The sequence below is a fragment of the Monodon monoceros genome, unplaced genomic scaffold (genome assembly GCF_005190385.1).
Source record: "Monodon monoceros isolate NGI ecotype Baffin Bay Population unplaced genomic scaffold, NGI_Narwhal_1 Super_Scaffold_13, whole genome shotgun sequence".
Lineage (NCBI taxonomy): Eukaryota > Metazoa > Chordata > Mammalia > Artiodactyla > Monodontidae > Monodon > Monodon monoceros.
In genome coordinates, this window is record NW_021703769.1 from 4,823,878 (window position 1) to 4,840,605 (window position 16,728).

Genomic DNA, 16,728 nt, shown 5'->3' on the forward strand with positions numbered 1-16,728 from the left:
CAGGGCCAGTGGGGCTAAACTCACGATCATAACTGCGCGAGTGGGTGAGGGAAAGAAGGGACAGAGACACCAAGCGATCCTTCCGTGGTGACATTTCCAGGGAACATTGCCATGTGAAATCAAGCCATCCTCTTTCTTTATGTTTAAAAAAAATTCGCAGAAATAATACATGCTGTTTGAAATTTAGCAGTTTCAGGAGTTAAATAGTGAGAGTCTCCCTCCCTCCCGCACTATAATCTTAGATAGTACCCATGAGCCGTTCAGTGTGTATATCCTTCCACACGTTTCCTAAATGAGTGTACGTATATATGAGTGTGTTTATATGTACATGTATTGCACACATATGCAAAAACATAATTTTGTTAAGAAATGGGTTCATACTGTATGTAAAATTCTTCCTCTTGTTTTTTCATTTCATGTATCATGGGCATCTTTCTAACTCAGTGTATTTCTATAGGTACCTTTAAAAATGGTTGTATGGCATGCCAGTGTATAGCTACATCGTAATTTATTTTAGCTTCCCTCTTTTGATAGACATTTTGATGGCAATTCTTTGCTTATATCGTAATACGGTTGGTGGCTGATGCACTAGAGGCCTCATCGTGTGCCAGGTGCCATGCTCTGAGCTTCCCGTGCACGATCTCATGGTCTCATTTAAGCTTCCTCACACTTTCCTGAGGTGCACAGTTGTCCACTGTTCTTTCATGTCATTAGCACAGCTGACAGAAGTATCGACTCTGATGCTTCTGGACTCTGCTCATCCGCTAGGACCTCGCCAGGTCATTCCGACATCAAGCAGCCAAAGTGTTGGTGCCAAAGCACCAATGTGTTTGCGTCTTTAGCTCTCTCGCGTTCTGCATTCACAGCGGTGGATGTGCCCCTGCTTCAGGGCCCTCTCTTACCCCTTTCCTTGCTTTCCTTAAGAGGGCAGGCCTCCTGTGACCACTTGAGGCTGCATGCAGTTCTGTCTATCCGTTCTATGGCCCTACAAGCAGATTGGGGATCTTAGTTGCTTGATTTCCCCCGGGAGGCTGCCATGAATGTGGTCCAGTGAAATGTAATCAGGGACTTCATAGTGTCTGTTCCGGCTTCTTCCCGGACCGGGGCACGAACCCGCGTCCCCTGCATCAGCAGGCGGACTCTCAACCACTGCGCCACCAGGGAAGCCCACTTATATTTTTAAGTTGTACATTTCCAAGAAATTGTATGTAAGCTTTGATAGCTGATTGGCTTGCTTTAGATTTTGATCATTTTAACCGAAAATAGAAAAATAAACCCTTCCATATAGCTCCCATATTAGTTTAAAATATTCGTATGAGTATGACACAACACTTTTAAAAAGGCCCAAGTGGATGTTTTGAGTCCTTAAATGGATTCTCTTTGTAAATGAGTCACCGTTTACAGTGCTGAAGCAATTATATGTGTTAAATTTAATGTGGTATATTGGAGCTAGAGCCGCTCTTTTGTTTAATGCTTTGCCTTAGAAACAATTGGGGTGCCTGGATTGTGGGGGAGTGCATTTATGAAAGAATTATTTGTAACGTATACATTCTGGCTGGAATTTGAATAAGCACAACCCATAGGTCTCGCATATATGCCATTAGTTGTAATCGGTTTTGGACGCTGGCCCGGCATGCAGACGTCTTGCCCCCTCCTTGATTTATATATGGCTTGTTATAATAGAGTTGTCATTCTCTCTTCTTTTTATGTTTTTGTATTGCCGTATAGCTTATCAGCTTTTTAAGCTTGTCTGTAGCATAAATACTCTAAATGGGAAATGATTTTTAACCTGCATTTGTCTAATTTCCTTGATGAGGTATTTTAGTAAGAAAAGCTAGAAACTATCAATATATACTATATAAGATGCTTGGCTTATTCTTATATAATTCTTTGTCTCATTTTTTTATTGCTGCAGAGCCCACAGTGCGGGCTGAGCTGCTGGAACAAATTCCTCCTATTGCCATTTTTCTACAAGAAAACGGGTCTGATTTTCCAGTGGTGCTCTCTGAACATCTCATACCCATCGTGGTGCGGTGCCTCGCAGATCCAAACAACCAGGTGTGAAAAATTATAACCTTAAGGTCTTCGTAGCAAATTCTCTTTCGTCTCATTTCCGCTGATGTTCGTAATTCAGGAAACAGCTGCTTAGAGTTAAGTGACTCAGGAATGAAAGGTCCCTTTGTGCCCAGTTTCTTTAATCACATAGGAAGGTAGATGGCACACATTCTTATTATCATATTTCTTTTTCTTCCCCACTTTTTATTATGTAAATTTCCAAACACACCTAGCCGTGGCGAGAGTATTAAAATGAATGCCCATGTACTCTCCACCCAGCTCCAACTATCATTAACACTTGGCCAGTCGTTTTTCATTTATCTTACCCAGATAAATCCAACCCAGATAAAAGCATTTCCCAGACATTTCAACTGTAAATGCTTTAGTATTGCTCCCTAAGAAATACAGACGCTTAAAGAATCCCCAGAGCGACAGTACCATTATCACAAGTATAAAAACTATCAGTAGGTCCTTAGTGTCATCTAACATCTAGTGACTGTTCAAATCTTCCCAGTTTTGTCATAAATCTGCTTTTTGCAGATGGTCTGTTCAAATCAGAATACGCACAAGGTCTACACATTGCATTCGATTGATGCGCCTTTTAAATCCCCTTTAATTTGTAACAGTTCTTCCTCCTCTGCTACGTATTTGTATTTGAGGAAACTAGGTCATTAGTCCTATAGGTTTGTCCACATTTGTGATCCGGCTGATTGCATTTCCAGTGTTGTTTGAGATGTTCCTCTTTTCCCAGCATTTCCTCCAAACTGGTGAAGTCTAGAGGCTCAGTCAGACTCAGAGTTTTGTATCGTATAGTGAGAGCACTTTTTAGGTGTTGCTGTGTTTTCCTGCTGCATCAAATCAGGAAGCACAAAAGCAGTGTCGTCACCGGATTACGTTTTGTCAGCCTTATCTGTTTATGACAGAGTTCCTCATCAATCTGTGATCAACCATTAGTTATCATCACCTAGATCTGGGATTTTGTTAGAGGTTGCAAAATTGTGATGCTCTAATTCCGTCATTCCTTCTTTTATTTTCTATTTTTTGTTGATGTACAGTTGGTTTACAATGTTGTGTTAGTTTCAGGTATACAGCAAAGTGATTCAGTTATACATACATACATACATATGTATATATATTCTTTTTTTTTTTTATGGTACGCGGGCCTCTCACTGCTGTGGCCTCTCCCGTTGCGGAGCACAGGCTCCGGACGCGCAGGCTCAGCGGCCATGGCTCACGGGCCCAGCCGCTCCACGGCACGTGGGATCCTCCCGGACCGGGGCACGAACCCACGTCCCCTGCATCGGCAGGCGGACTCTCAACCACTGCGCCACCAGGGAAGCCCCATATGTATATATATTCTTTTTCAGATTCTCTTTTCTTATAGGTTATTACAAAAAGCTGAGTGTATTTCCCTGTGCTATAGAGTAGGTCCTTGTTGGTTATCTCTTTTATATATAGTAGTGTGTATCTGTTATCAACATCATTCCTTCTTCTGTTTTAAAATAAATTTATTTATTTATTTATTTTTCGCTGCGTTGGGTCTTCGTTGCTGCCCGCAGGCTTTCCCTAGTTGCAGTGAGCGGGGGCTACTCTTTGCTGTGATGCGCGGGCTTCTCATTGCGGTGGCTTCTTTTGTTGCGGAGCACAGGCTCTAAGCATGTGGGCTTCAGTAGTTGTGGCACGCAGGCTTAGTAGTTGTGGCTCACGGACTCTGAGCACAGGCTCAGTAGTTGTGGGCTTAGTTGCTCCAGAGCATGTGGGATCTTCCCAGACCAGGGCTCGAACCTGCGTCCCCTGCATTGGCAGGTGGATTCTTAGCCATTGTGCCACCAGGGAATCCCTCATCATTCCTTCTTAATTTAATAGCTGGAATTCTTCCATAAAGAACTTCCCCCTCAGCTATTTGGTAACTCTGAAAAACTGTCTATGGGAGACAGGTTAAATGATTTACTTTTACCCTTTATTTACCAGTTTCTAGAATAATCAGTCGGTATCCTAATAATCTACAAGGTTACCAATTAGGTTTTAAAATTTTATGTTGAGTACTATTATGAACTCCTGAATTTTAACATATTAGATATGTTTTAAGCCACTGTAGTTTTTATTCTTTTTAATAATCAAATTGTCCTAGTTTTGACCAGAGGTAACCCTTCAGGTTGGCTCCTGAATTTTCTTAATGTGATCCAGTAGACTTTGCTAGCTCACTTTACCTGGAATCAGCTATTTCTCCAAGGAGCCCTGGTTCCTTTATGAGGGAAATAATAATAAGAAACGAGAATGTGGGTACCAGAGATGCTCATTGCTACAAGAGTGGTCATGGCTTCTAGTGACAGAGCAATTTATTTTCTTAAAAAAATAAAAATTCCTCATGAGTTTATATTGATATTTCCAACTCAAATTTAAGATTATAGGGCTTTTACTTACTTGATTTTTATATTTGTATCTTTTTATTTGTTTGTTTTTTACGCAGTATAAATCTTCCTTCTTCATGGTATTAATGTGTGTGTGTGTGATGTGTATGTGTGTATCTAAAATAAAAATACCAGTAGTATTACTAACAACCTGGTAGGATTACTGAATATAGTTTAAGATTTCTTTGCAGTTCTTTTTGCTTTTAGGCTATCTCCCAGTAGAGATGCACAGTCGTATTAATATTACTGTATTTTAAAGTCACTTGCATTAACCCTTCTTTTTGTGGTTAAGCTGCCATCCTGATACACAGTTAGGCTCATTTGTTTTCATTTATTTTTCATTTTTAAGAATTGCTTTAGCTTTTCCATTTTGATCTAATTTAGACTTGTAATTATTTAAAATGTTTTTACATGATTCTAAAGTCAAAACTGTAAAAGCAAGTACATTTAGAGAAATCTGTTTTCTACTCCTGTCTCCCTCCCCGTTCTCCCTCTCCCCTATGGATGTTCATTTTTATTAGCCTTTGGTTTGTTCTTGCCTTCAAAAAATACACACGCACAAATAACTCTAAGCAAATACACGTATGTCCTTGTATCCTGTACCGCCTTGTTCCGCTCTCAGGTGTGAGGTGGCATACTGTCCCTGGTGCTCTCTCCCTTGCTTTTCCCATTGTCTTGGTGTCCCGGAGATTAGCCCATGACAGGCGAGGGAAGGCGTCCTCGTTACTTTTCCCAGCATCAGAGCACTCCACTGTACTTTATCCGTAGACCTTAGGTCATGTCTACCCTTTGCCACATTAAAATTGTTGCAACAAATAACCTTGTGTCATTTCTGTTTCTGTCAGTTGATTCTGGGGATGGATTTCCGCTAATTTTTTTATGATATGCCAAGTTTTTGTTATTGTCATTGCCAAGAAAGTCTACAGTTTTGACTTGTATTTTTCCCTTGATCCAAGCATTCTTAAAAGAGCAGATGCTCACTTTTGACTATCAGACAGTGTGATGGGACTAAGGATGTTTTTTTTTAAATTTTTTGCGGTACGCAGGCCTCTCACTGTTGTGGCCTCTCCCGTTGCGGAGCACAGGCTCCGGACGCGCAGGCTCAGGGGCCATGGCTCATGGGCCCAGCCGCTCCGCGGCATGTGGGATCTTCCCGGACCGGGGCACGAACCCGCGTCCCCTGCATTCGCAGGCGGACTCTCAACCACTGCGCCACCAGGGAAGCCCAAGGATGGTTTTAAATAAGGAAAGAAGTCATCCTGCCTCCACTGTCCTGTCGTCAGTATTTTGGTTATTTTCGCATTTTCTTCTCCGGGCGCTTACATGTTTTCCTACGTAGGTCTCATCATAATGCAATGCGGTTTCCCCCGTCCATGCACTTGTTCAGACGGCTTCTGAGCGCCCCTCACGAGCTGCGCATGGCGCTTCTTGCTGGGGATGAAGAGATGAGTAGGACGGATTTTTCTACCCTAGGAAGCTCGTCTGTGTGTCATAAACGTTGTACATCTTCATAGTCTTCATATTTTTAATTGTTTTGAATGCTTAGGTTCCTTTCAGCTTTCTTGTCCTGTAGATGCAGTGAGCTTCACAAAAGGTGCAGTTTTATTTTTCTGTCGGCTTTTCTTTTTCCTTTGGATACATTCTTAAAAATGAAGTTATGCTGGGTTGGCCTTTGGCCTTGGCCTCTGTCATGTATCACTGTCTTACATTCGACTCCAGAGGAGGGAGGCAGGAGCCGTGGTTTTGGTCCCAGGCTCTCGCGTGGTTCCTGACACTCAGCCTGTGTTTGCTGAGGAGTCATGTCCATGGCGCAGAGCCGGCTCTCCCCACTGTCGGCCTGTGCTGTTCACGCACCTCCGCTGCCCGCCTCCGCCCTGCTGTACCTCGGTCGCTCCTTTCCTGGGGTCTCCAGAGCTGCCTCCTCTGAAGTCCTGAAGATGTCGTCCACTCTCTCACCATTGACTTCCTACCGCCCTGAGCCCACCTGCCCTGGAGACCTCTGGCTCCCCGACCCCCTCTGTGCCCTGCTGTTACTTCCTGTTCTTCCTCAGCTGCTCCCTCTCTCATCCTGCCCTTTAGGCCGTCTCCACCATCACGCTCCAGTTCTTTCCCTTGGACCGCGCTTCCGCCCTCCCGGCCCTGCCACCCGCAGCCCACCGGCCCCCTCCATCCTGGGTTCCCATCTTGGTAGGGGAGTCACATCGTGCGCTGACTGGGGCCATTGCAAATTTATGGGTTCTGGTCGCCGCGGGACTTGCAGGGCTGCCTGGCAATCCTTTTACTTGTCCCTCCTCAGCTGCCTTTCGCATTATCCTTGGCGGCTCTTTTAGACCTTTGCCGCTTTCATCAAGCCTCTTCACCTCACCCTGCCTTGCGCCTAGCCGGTGACCTTGCATTTTACTTCCCAGAGAAAACAGAGGCCTTCAGTCTTCATGCCCTCTCTCAGTGCATGGAACCGCCATCCACTTCCTTCAGTTCCCCAGAGCCACAACCTGGGAACCACCCAGATCTTTCCTTCTCTCACCTGCTACAGCTGGTTAGGCCCAAGTCTCCTTTGGCTCCGTAACAAGCACATAACCCCTTGAGACGCCCCCTGCCCTTCCTGTCGCCTTTAAACACAGGGACATGATGGGGTCGCACCTTCGTGAACGGTCTTCAGACTCTTTAGCGCCCTCAGGCACAGCCCAGCCTCCGCCATGGGCCTCCCGTCCCCATCCCGCCGTGGACACCGCAGGCGTCCGCCCCGCCCCTTCCTTCCGTTCCGCCGGTCTCCCTGCTCCTTCCCAATGCCCCTCTCCTCCCATCGGTCCCCACCTCCCTCTGACAGATGCCGACTGTGTGGGCTGCTCGCAGTGCCTGAAGGTCCCCGATGAGTTACGATTCATAATTGGGCCAAGACGGAGATTTCGCTGCTTGAGGCAGTGGGTGTGCCAGGCCCCATCCAGCACCTGCTTTCGGGACAGGCTGTCTTTCTCTGTTCACCATCAGGTACTTTTCATGGCCACTGAACATGCGGTGGCTCCTGTGAGGTATAAAATTCACAAAATGGGGCACGACAGCAGTATTGTCACCATGACTGCCTCGACTGCTAACAGCTACGATTTCTTGAGCTCTCACTGTGTGACGTACCATGCTCTTGTTTCCTCTTCCTAACCCTCTCGGGAAGAATGGGCATGCTGGTGAACTCATCCTTGTTTCAGAGGCGAGGAAGCCGAGGTGCAGACAAGTGCGGTTGTGTGTGTTGGGAGCCCGGGCTTGTGAGGCCCATCTGCTGTATGTTTTGGGGTTGCCCAGGTCTACTGGACGTTGTAACCAGTAGTTTCCCTCCCATTCTAGACTCTGAGCCCCTGACACTAGGGCCTGGGTCTTCTTTATTTATCTCTGCGACCTAGCAAAGGGTCTGGTGGCTGGTAGGTATTTGGAACTGCACTGGCTGTAAACTCTCCCTTTGGTAACATAGCTGTCCTGGGCTCCTTGCCTTCTGTCTCAGGCGAACGGCCGTCCGACCTCCTCCTCCAGTCTGATGTCTTCCTTCCCCTCTTTGGTCCCATCTCTTGTTCATAGCTTGCTTATTTTCCAGTCTCTCTCTTTTCTCTTTCAGTTAGAATCATGGCTAAGTCTCCCTCATCTTTGTGTCCCCTGGCCTTGACCCTGAGCGCACCATCACTCCTTTTCCAGGTGTCTTCACTGTGGCCTTGACCCTCTGTGGGCTCCCGTTCAGGGGTCAGCTCGTTGTACTGCAGCTGGTGGTCCCGAAGCCAGTGAGAGGTATCTTGCCATGGACTCAACTAATCTCGTTGTGAAATCTGATGTTTCGTTTTTTTTCAAAAATAGTCTTAATTTTTAAAATTTCATAGAATATTTTAATCACATGGGAGGATTATGTCATAAACACCCATATCCCTAACCGCCTGTATTTGAGAAATGTTAACATTTTGCAATTTTGCTTCAAACCTTTTTATTTTTATTTATAGGTTGCAGGTATGGTGAAAACTGCACTGGGCCCCTCCTCCATCCCATTCTCCCTTCTCCCTTCTCCCTTTTCTGTAGGAACCTGCCACCCTGGCCTGGTGTGTCCCTTCCATGCCGGGTTTTATAGTCACACCGCCTGTGTAAGTGGCCCTGAATAAGAGAGTGTCTTGTTTCGGGTGCTTTAAAACCTTACATAAACGACATCAGGCTGTATTTTCCCTTCTGCCACCTACTTTTATTCCCCCCGTTTTTAAGATCTATCCCCGATGATCCAGAGAGCTCTTGGTCACTCATTTGAACTATTTTATGGTGTTGCATTTCTATTTTTTTCACCATTTATTTGTCCAGTGACTTCCTTTTTCCTTTGTTTGATCCTTTTGCCCCACTTGCCACTGTTAACTGCTTTTGCGGTTTTGAAGAAACCTTTCTTGGACGCCCACTCAGCAATTAATGTTGCTCCATCCCGATATGCCCCAGACACTGTCCTTTATGTATATGAGGTCGTTTCATCCCCACAGCCACCTGTGAGATAGGTACTATCATTGCCCACTTCTACAGGTGAAGAGATTGAGGCTCAAAGAGGCTGATTCCCCTGCCCAGGAGGCCCCACTGGTCATCATCGCACAGCGCAGGTCAGGCACGGCATTCACACCACTGCAGTGTCACCTGTTGGGCTCGGAAGTGTCCCCCCGCCTTTCCCTCTCTGCCTGTGTCTTCCCTAGTCTCCATCACCAGCCCTGGTCCTTGCCCGCCCTTCAGGCTGTTGTCTGGTCTTTTTCTCTCATGGTGCCGGGTCTCATCTGCTCCCCTGGGCCTGGGGAGGTCCCTGTGCGTGTGAACACCAGGATGCCGCGTCTCAGCCAGGCCTCCGGAGTTGGTGCGTCGCTGACCTCCTCCCCCAAAGCCCAGTGGCTGGCTCTCCCTAGAGGTCTACTGCATCAGATCCGCAGAGTTCAACTTCTCCAGCACCCAAACCTGTTCTCTCTACCTTCAGTCTTGTTTTATTTACTGGTGCCTGGAGGCAAAGATCCCGAGTCATCTTTGATTTTCTGTGACCACACGCATGCAGGGACCCCCTCTCCTCTCTGTCCCCTGCCCCCAAGCCCATGCCTGGTCACAGCCGGAAGCATTGCTGCACAGGAGCCCCTTGCCTGCTCTCAGCATTTAGAAGCCTTCGAGGTTTCTAAACTGTCACCCTCACTGAGGCCAAGACGATCTTGTCACTCCTCTGCTTTTCCACCCTGGGGCTCCCACGGTGCCGGAGTAGCCGCCAGAAGTCTTGGTGGGACCTGGAAGCCTTCCCCGCTCCAACCTCGCTGGCCCTTGAGGCTCGCACTCCGCCATCCACCCGCCGCCCCCATGCTGTCACCTGGGACCTCTCCCCAGAGTTCACCTCTCTGCTCATGAGCACGCCGTCCTCTCCCCTTTCCCTGCTTGCGGGGTCAGTCTCCTGGGGCTGCCGGAGCAAAGTGCCGCAGACTGGGTGGCTTAGAGCAGCACCACCTCTTCAGAAGGTTCTGCTGTCAGGCCTCCGGGGTTCCAGCCTCCCAGGCTCGCCTCCTTATGACCAGGTCCTGTCTTATCACCTGCGCCTCTGCCTGCACGTTTCTGGGCCCCGTTTCCATTCCCCTGCCTTCCCATCACTGCGGTGAGCTGCCAGTCTCATTACTTCCTCTACAGATTGGAATTTCCTGTGCTTTCACTTCCCCAAAACGTCCTCTCTCTAGCCTCTTAGGAGCCCTGGAGCTCCGGTGGTCGCTCACCGGGTGCAGACGGTGAGGGGCAGGCAGCTCCCCAGCCTTCCGTCTCTGGCCCCGGGAGCCTCTGTGCGCGTGTCCCGCTTCGCAGAGCAGGTCCTCCCCGCCAGGGCTCTACAGGGTGTCGGGAGGACAGTGCCGTGTTTTCCCACCCCCTGCCTGCATGGTACCCACTCTCCAAGTTCACTCTCTGCGGTGGGAAGGCAGCAATGTATCATCATACAGGAGAACTGCGTGTGTGTGTGTGTGTGTGCGTGTGTGTGTGTGTAGAAATCTGGGGTAGGCGTTGTGAAGGCAAAGTGCAAGCCTGGTTACGCTGTCAGAGTGTAGATGGGGAACCCGACCCGAGTGGGAAACAGGATGTGTGGCTTGAGCGCAGAGGAACAGTCGGTGCCGTTGGTGGCCGCATCTAAGGCCTGGGGGAGGAAGTGACCGAAGGGCCAGAAGATCCGTGTGGTGGGGCGGGCAGGGGCGGGGGAAGGAGGCAGGGGCCGGCCTGGCACTCACCGTAGGGAGTTTGGTCTTTGATCCTGAAAGCACTTTGGCTCATTCTGTGTTTCACCTTTTGCCTCTTCCAGGTTAGAAAATCAAGTCAGGAGGTGCTGTTGATTCTTCTGGAACAAGATCTAATTTTCCAGCACGATATTGAAAACAGTGTGTCCAATCCTGCTGGCGCTCTCTGCCCCTGACGGTGAGGATGAGTACAAAGCAGAAGCCGTGAGTGTAAGTCCCTCGGGGAGTGACAGCCCCGAGCCTCGGCGGACTGTCCCGTAACTTGACGTGTGCGGGACTCGAAGCGTCACGTGCGTTCAGTGCTGATCAGCACTGTTCCCATAAACAAGGCAGCGGGTGGTGTGGCCTCCATCAGAGAAAGTTCTGAGTTCAGATCCAAGCTTGTCGTGGAAGTGATTATCCTTATATCCAGTTGTTTCCGGAAGGCAAAGCTTGGGAAATCAGAGGGATTCGGGCAGAGGTGAGGCAGCTGGCATGGACTCCTGCTGGGCAAGATGCTGAGATTTATTAGGTAAACCTTGAGCCAGCTTGGGTCACGGACCCTGTTTCCCAAAGTAAGGAACCGAGTGCGGTATGGGAACTGCTTTTAGGTGGTACTTGGACAATTAAAAAAAAAAAATCGAATGGACATGTGTGTCTGTTTTATAAATTAAGATGAGACTAAACTAGGTATGTCAGCAAATAAGAGAGAGTCTATCTGAAGAATGTGGCCATCATGTTTACAGCAGTTTGGGAGATGCTGTGTTCAAGTCTGTGTGCTCTTGTCAGTTAAAAGGTATACGATGAAAGAAAGAGTGTAAGTACTGAATGTCTTCTACTTTTAGTAGTTAATTTTGTGGTATCCTTGGGTTTGTAGGATTCTGTGCCCATTATGAAGTGATTATGCAAGCAAGGACTTCCTACTTGCTTCTGGAGCCCTTGTTCACAAACTAGCTGTTGACGAGCCAGTGCTGGCCTTTACGTGCCGCCCTTAGACTAAGACCCAGCTTGTCCTCGGGCTTCTCCTTCGTGGGTCAGGGGAAGGTCATCCAAGGCTACCTTGTGTTCCGTAGCTGCCGCTCCCTCCCCAGGGACCGAGGCAGGGGTTGCTGCACCGGCCGGCCCTTTGTGTTGGCATCACAGAACTAAACAGCTCCAGGAATGTTCCAGCATTTTAGGAAAATACGTAAGGATTTACAAAATCTTAAGCCTTAATTGTGAGGACAATAAGATATGGTTGTTTTCTTGGTTGAGAAAGAATGATGTTCGAAAAAGGAATTCTTTTTCAAAGTGGAAACATACACCATGGAGCTAAAAATTTGTAATACAGCATCAGACCATTTGGTCATTATTCTTCATTTATGCAAAAGTTGTCCTCACCTATGAGTTAAAGGTCTGGCTTTTTTAACTAATTTAATTTTTTGCATATTCCATATGTTTATAAGATGAATCAGGCTGAAGAATAATTGATTATTAAAATTCAAATTCTCCAGGGTTCTTTGATAAATTTCAAGTTTCCCTGTAAGAAATTAAATTCATTTTGCAGGATGAACCTGGATAATGTCATTTAGTTGGGATGCTTGGCAGTCGAGCGGTAAACTTTGCCAACTAGATCTTCTTTTTCATTTGAAAGTTGGTTAGGCTAGTTTCCAAAGCTACAACTGACAACCAAATATCTTACCCCTAAAGACTGCCAAATACCATGACAAATAATTTTAAAGGCGTTTTTGCATGATTTTTATTTTGTTTTGTTTCCAACCACTCCATTCTTGTCAGCAATATTCTTCTTTTCTTTTGGTGAAGATATTTGGAAAATATAACAAGTCTTCAAAAAGCTCTCTTCACATTTCACTTGCAGAACAAATTAGTTCACATAAACTGCACTTCTCATTCAAAGTGGGTTGCCGATTTCATTACTTGAAATGTGCAAGCTTTTAAACGTGGCTGCAAAGAACGGAAATGGTCTTGAACCCTCCCCAGGTAGAGGCACATCTGCGTTTCAGGGCACTTCTGGAAGATTGCCACTTCTCCTCCCTTAGGGCCCCAAGGGAAGCAGGATTTGGGGCTTCTTGCCTGGCCCGTGTGTGCTTGGGTCAGACCCAGAAGCTGCTCTGTCTTCCCTTATTTCCTGGAGGTCAAGGAGTCTTGGAGGGGGTCTCACTCCTTGGGCCCCCAGAGTCCTGGAGTACAGAGGGTGCTGTTCTCTTTTCAGCTACGAAATGACAGTACGATAGGGAGTGGATTTCATTCTTCAAGGGTCGGAGGCCACGTGTGGGATTGGCAGAGCTTCCCCAGGAGGATAGCGCTCTCTCATTTAGCTGGTCTGAGTGACACCCCAAACACTGTGGCTACCAACATGTATGTGTGAGGAGGTGACAGGTGAGAAAAGAAGCAAATTGCACTACTCCGGTGCCCTTGTATTTCGGGCTTTCTTTGCAGCCATATGGTGTGAATGTTGCTACGTCCATATGTCCATAAGCACACACTCTCAGAACAGTGCCGTTTTGAAGGAATTGCTTCTTGCTCCGAGGAAACGGCGTGCCTCTATAGACAAAATGTGCATCTATTCGTTAGCCTTTGTATTCCCTTTGGAAGCTACAATCAGTCGATTCTGATGCCAGCAACCCTAGTGTATACATGATTGAGAGCATCGGAGCTAGCCAACTGGACATGGCCTGGGCATTTTAAAATTGATTTGTGCAGTGCAGGTAATATGTATTATGTGTTGGTTTCTTATGTCCTGGTTTCTCAGATAAATGCGGTTTGTTCTGTGAAGTCTGTCTAATATGCCAGGCGACATTAGCGACTCCCTCCTTCACGCATCCCGGAGGCTTCGTTCATATCTGTCTTCTGTCATTTAGCAGTCGAACTGCGAACTTCATTTGTTTGTTTATTTCTCCTTCAAAATAGTGCGCTTCTTAAACAACAGGTGTCTTTCTGCCCTCGGCACCCAGCACAGTGCCAGGCCCAGAGTCAGTACTAAATAAATGTTAGTTGTTGAATGAATGAATTGGTAAAACCTGGAAGCGCTGTATCCTGTAATTATATCTAGACAGCATAAACAGGCCACCGGAGACCAATTATAATTCCTCTCGTTCGCAGGAAGGCCATTAGCATTCTGAGTTTATAACTAATTGTCAGAAGCCTATTTTTCTCTCACAACACGTTTTCACATTAAGGCTTCCTCATGTTTTGTTGTCTTCCTAGTTTTGAGCTCATTTTTATTTGTGCATTTATTTAAAAAGAATGTTGTGGTTGTGTGCCATAAAGAATAGTTGGCCCCCAGCAACCGAGTGAAGATCGTCATTGCATACAAGTGGTTCCCAGGGCCACGGGCATGTCATTTCTTGTCGCTCGGAGTGCTGACTTTTTAACGATTCTGGATTTGTTGCACACGGGTAGTAATAAGGTCGTGTGGGCGTGGCAGACGGAGAGGGTGGATGGAGACGCCGGGCCCTCCTTAGTTGTCCGTCACCCTGGATATGAAGCCTCGTGGCTCATTTATGTGGCTGTCACTCTATGCAGTTCTGCCAAGCATCAGATCAGAAATACGTGTCTTCTAAATTCGGGAGACACAGCCTTTGCCTCATTTGTGTTGTGGGGACAGTTTCCTCCTCCCCCACCCCAGTTGGGTCTCTTTTCCCTCTTGTCTGCTATGTGCAGGTTCCAGGTAGAATAGTGGGTGGACTGCTAACCAGGAGCCTGCTCTGCTGTTTAAAAAAAAAAAAAAAAAAAAAAGGCAGTGCTGTGCTGTGGGCAGAGCAGACATGAGGGATGGGAAGTCCTTCCTTCTTTCCTTTTTCTTTTTTTTGGAGGGGGGATGGGAGAGTTCTTTAAACATTTTTGGGGGGTCATTTTTCATTCTGTCTTAATTTCAGACTTGTGGAAAAGTTGCAGGAGTGAACTCCTGTACATACTTTATCTCACTTCTCCAGTGGTTTATACTTACGTCTGTTTGTTTAGTCACATCCTCTCTCTTTACACATCTGCGCACACACACAGATATATACATGCACATATGTGTGTATATTTTTCTGAGCCATTTGAGAGTAAATTGGAGACATTGTGCCCCTTTACTCCTAAATACTTCAGTGCATATTTCCTTTTTAAAAACGAGGAAACTCTCTCCTAAACAACCATAGTGCACTGATCAAAATCAGGAATTTTAACCCTGATACAATACTAATATCCCACCCATGGTTCATGTTCAAATATTGTCGTTTGTCCAGGATCACACATTGGACTGAATTGTCGCATCTCCTCTGTCTCCTTGAACCTGGGGCAGATCTTGAGTCTTTCTCTGAATTTTGTTAACATTAACATGTAGGAAGAGGACAGGCCAGTGCTTTGGTGGAACGTCTCCCAATTTAGGTTTGTCCTGTGTTTCCTCATGACTAGATTCAGGCTCTGCATTTCTGGCGGGATGCCCTGGAAGTAATGTTGTGTCCTTATGTGTCACGTTAGGAGGCCCAGGACTTCAGTTCGTCCTGAGATTGATGATGTTAACTCTGGTGACTTAGACAGAGGTGATGTCTGCCAAGTTTCTCTGCACTGCTTTTCCCCTCTGGACATAATAAGGGGAGTTACTTTGCAGCTACACAAGTTTGCTGTCCATCAGACGTTCACCCACTAGTGTTAGCATCCACCGATGATTCCAGCTGTCACTCTACTGTGAAGAGCGTTCCCTTCTCCATTATTTGCTGACATTTGGTTGAGATTTTCACATCTATATTCAAGTGGACTATTGTAAGCAATTTTCTTTTCCTGTTATGTTTTTGTCAGCTTTTAGAATCGGGGTTATTCTGGCTTCAAAAAATGAGTTGGGAAGTATTCCCTGCTCTTCTATTTTCTGAAAGATTTTTTTAAAGATTGGTGTTATTTTGCCCTTAAATATTTGTTAGAATTCACCAGTAAAACCTCTGGTTCTAGGGTTTTCTTTGTGAGATGGTTTTTGATAACAGATTCAACACAGATATGGGCTATTCAGGGTTGTTATTTCCTCTGTTTTATTAGGTAAGCTGTATATTTTAGGGAATTTATTAATTTCATCTAAGTTGTTAATTTATCAAGTTTTTGGGATAAAGTTGCTTACAATATTCCCTTACCTCTTTTTTTGTTTTGTTTTGTTTTGTTTTGTTTTGCGGTACGCGGGCCTCTCACTGTTGCTGCCTCTCCCGCCGCGGAGCACAGGCTCCGGATGCGCAGGCCCAGCGGCCACGACCCACGGGCCCAGCCGCTCCATGGCACGTGGGATCCTCCCGGACCGGGGCACGAACCTGCGACCCCTGCATCGGCAGGTGGACTCTCAACCACTGCGCCACCAGGGAAGCCCCTCCCTTACCTCTTAATGCCTGGAAGATCTGTAGTTTTATCCCTTTCATTTATCATACTGGTAATTTCTACTGTTTATTATTTCCTTCCTTCTACTTACTTGAGTTCAATTTGCTTGTAGTTTTCCAGTTTCTTAAGGAGGAAGCTTAATATTTTTCAGCCTATCTTCTTGTCTACTTTAAGGGTTTAAAGCTACACATTTAATGTTTATATGTTTGTGATGTATTGACTCTTTTACTAAGAAGTGACTTTCTTTATCACTGGTAGTAATCTGTATCTTGTAGTCCACTGTGATATTACTGTAACCACTCCAGCATTCTTATGTTTACTGCCCATCATAGTATGTTTGTTTACGTCACTTTACTCAATACCTTGTATGTCTTTACATTTAAAATCCTCCTGCTTTCATTAGCATAGAGTTTGATCTTCCTTTTATAGCCAATCTGATAGTTTCTGCCTTTTAATTGGAGTGTTCATTCCATTTATGTTTAATGTAATTATTGATATATTTGAATTTAATTCTGCCATTTTGTTATTTGTTTTCCATTTGTGTTATTTGTTCTTCTGTTATTTCCTGCCTTTTCTCGGGCTAATTGGATATTTTTGTATACTGCACTTTAATTTCTCTATTGAGGATTTTCAAAAATGTGGGGGCTTCCCTGGTGGCGCAGTGGTTGAGAGTCCGCCTGCCGATGCAGGGGACACGGGTA

At 46.1% G+C, this 16,728-nt stretch overlaps 1 protein-coding gene across 1 annotated transcript in view; it reads left to right on the forward strand.

Moving 5' to 3' along the window:
• Nucleotides 1-16,728, forward strand: part of LOC114893914 (serine/threonine-protein phosphatase 4 regulatory subunit 1-like) — a 62,300-nt gene that overhangs the window by 21,772 nt on the left and 23,800 nt on the right. Inside the window, 3 exon segments of the mRNA XM_029219882.1 lie at nt 1,916-2,058; nt 10,774-10,847; nt 10,849-10,918. Coding sequence (XP_029075715.1) covers nt 1,916-2,058; nt 10,774-10,847; nt 10,849-10,918 — 287 coding nt within the window.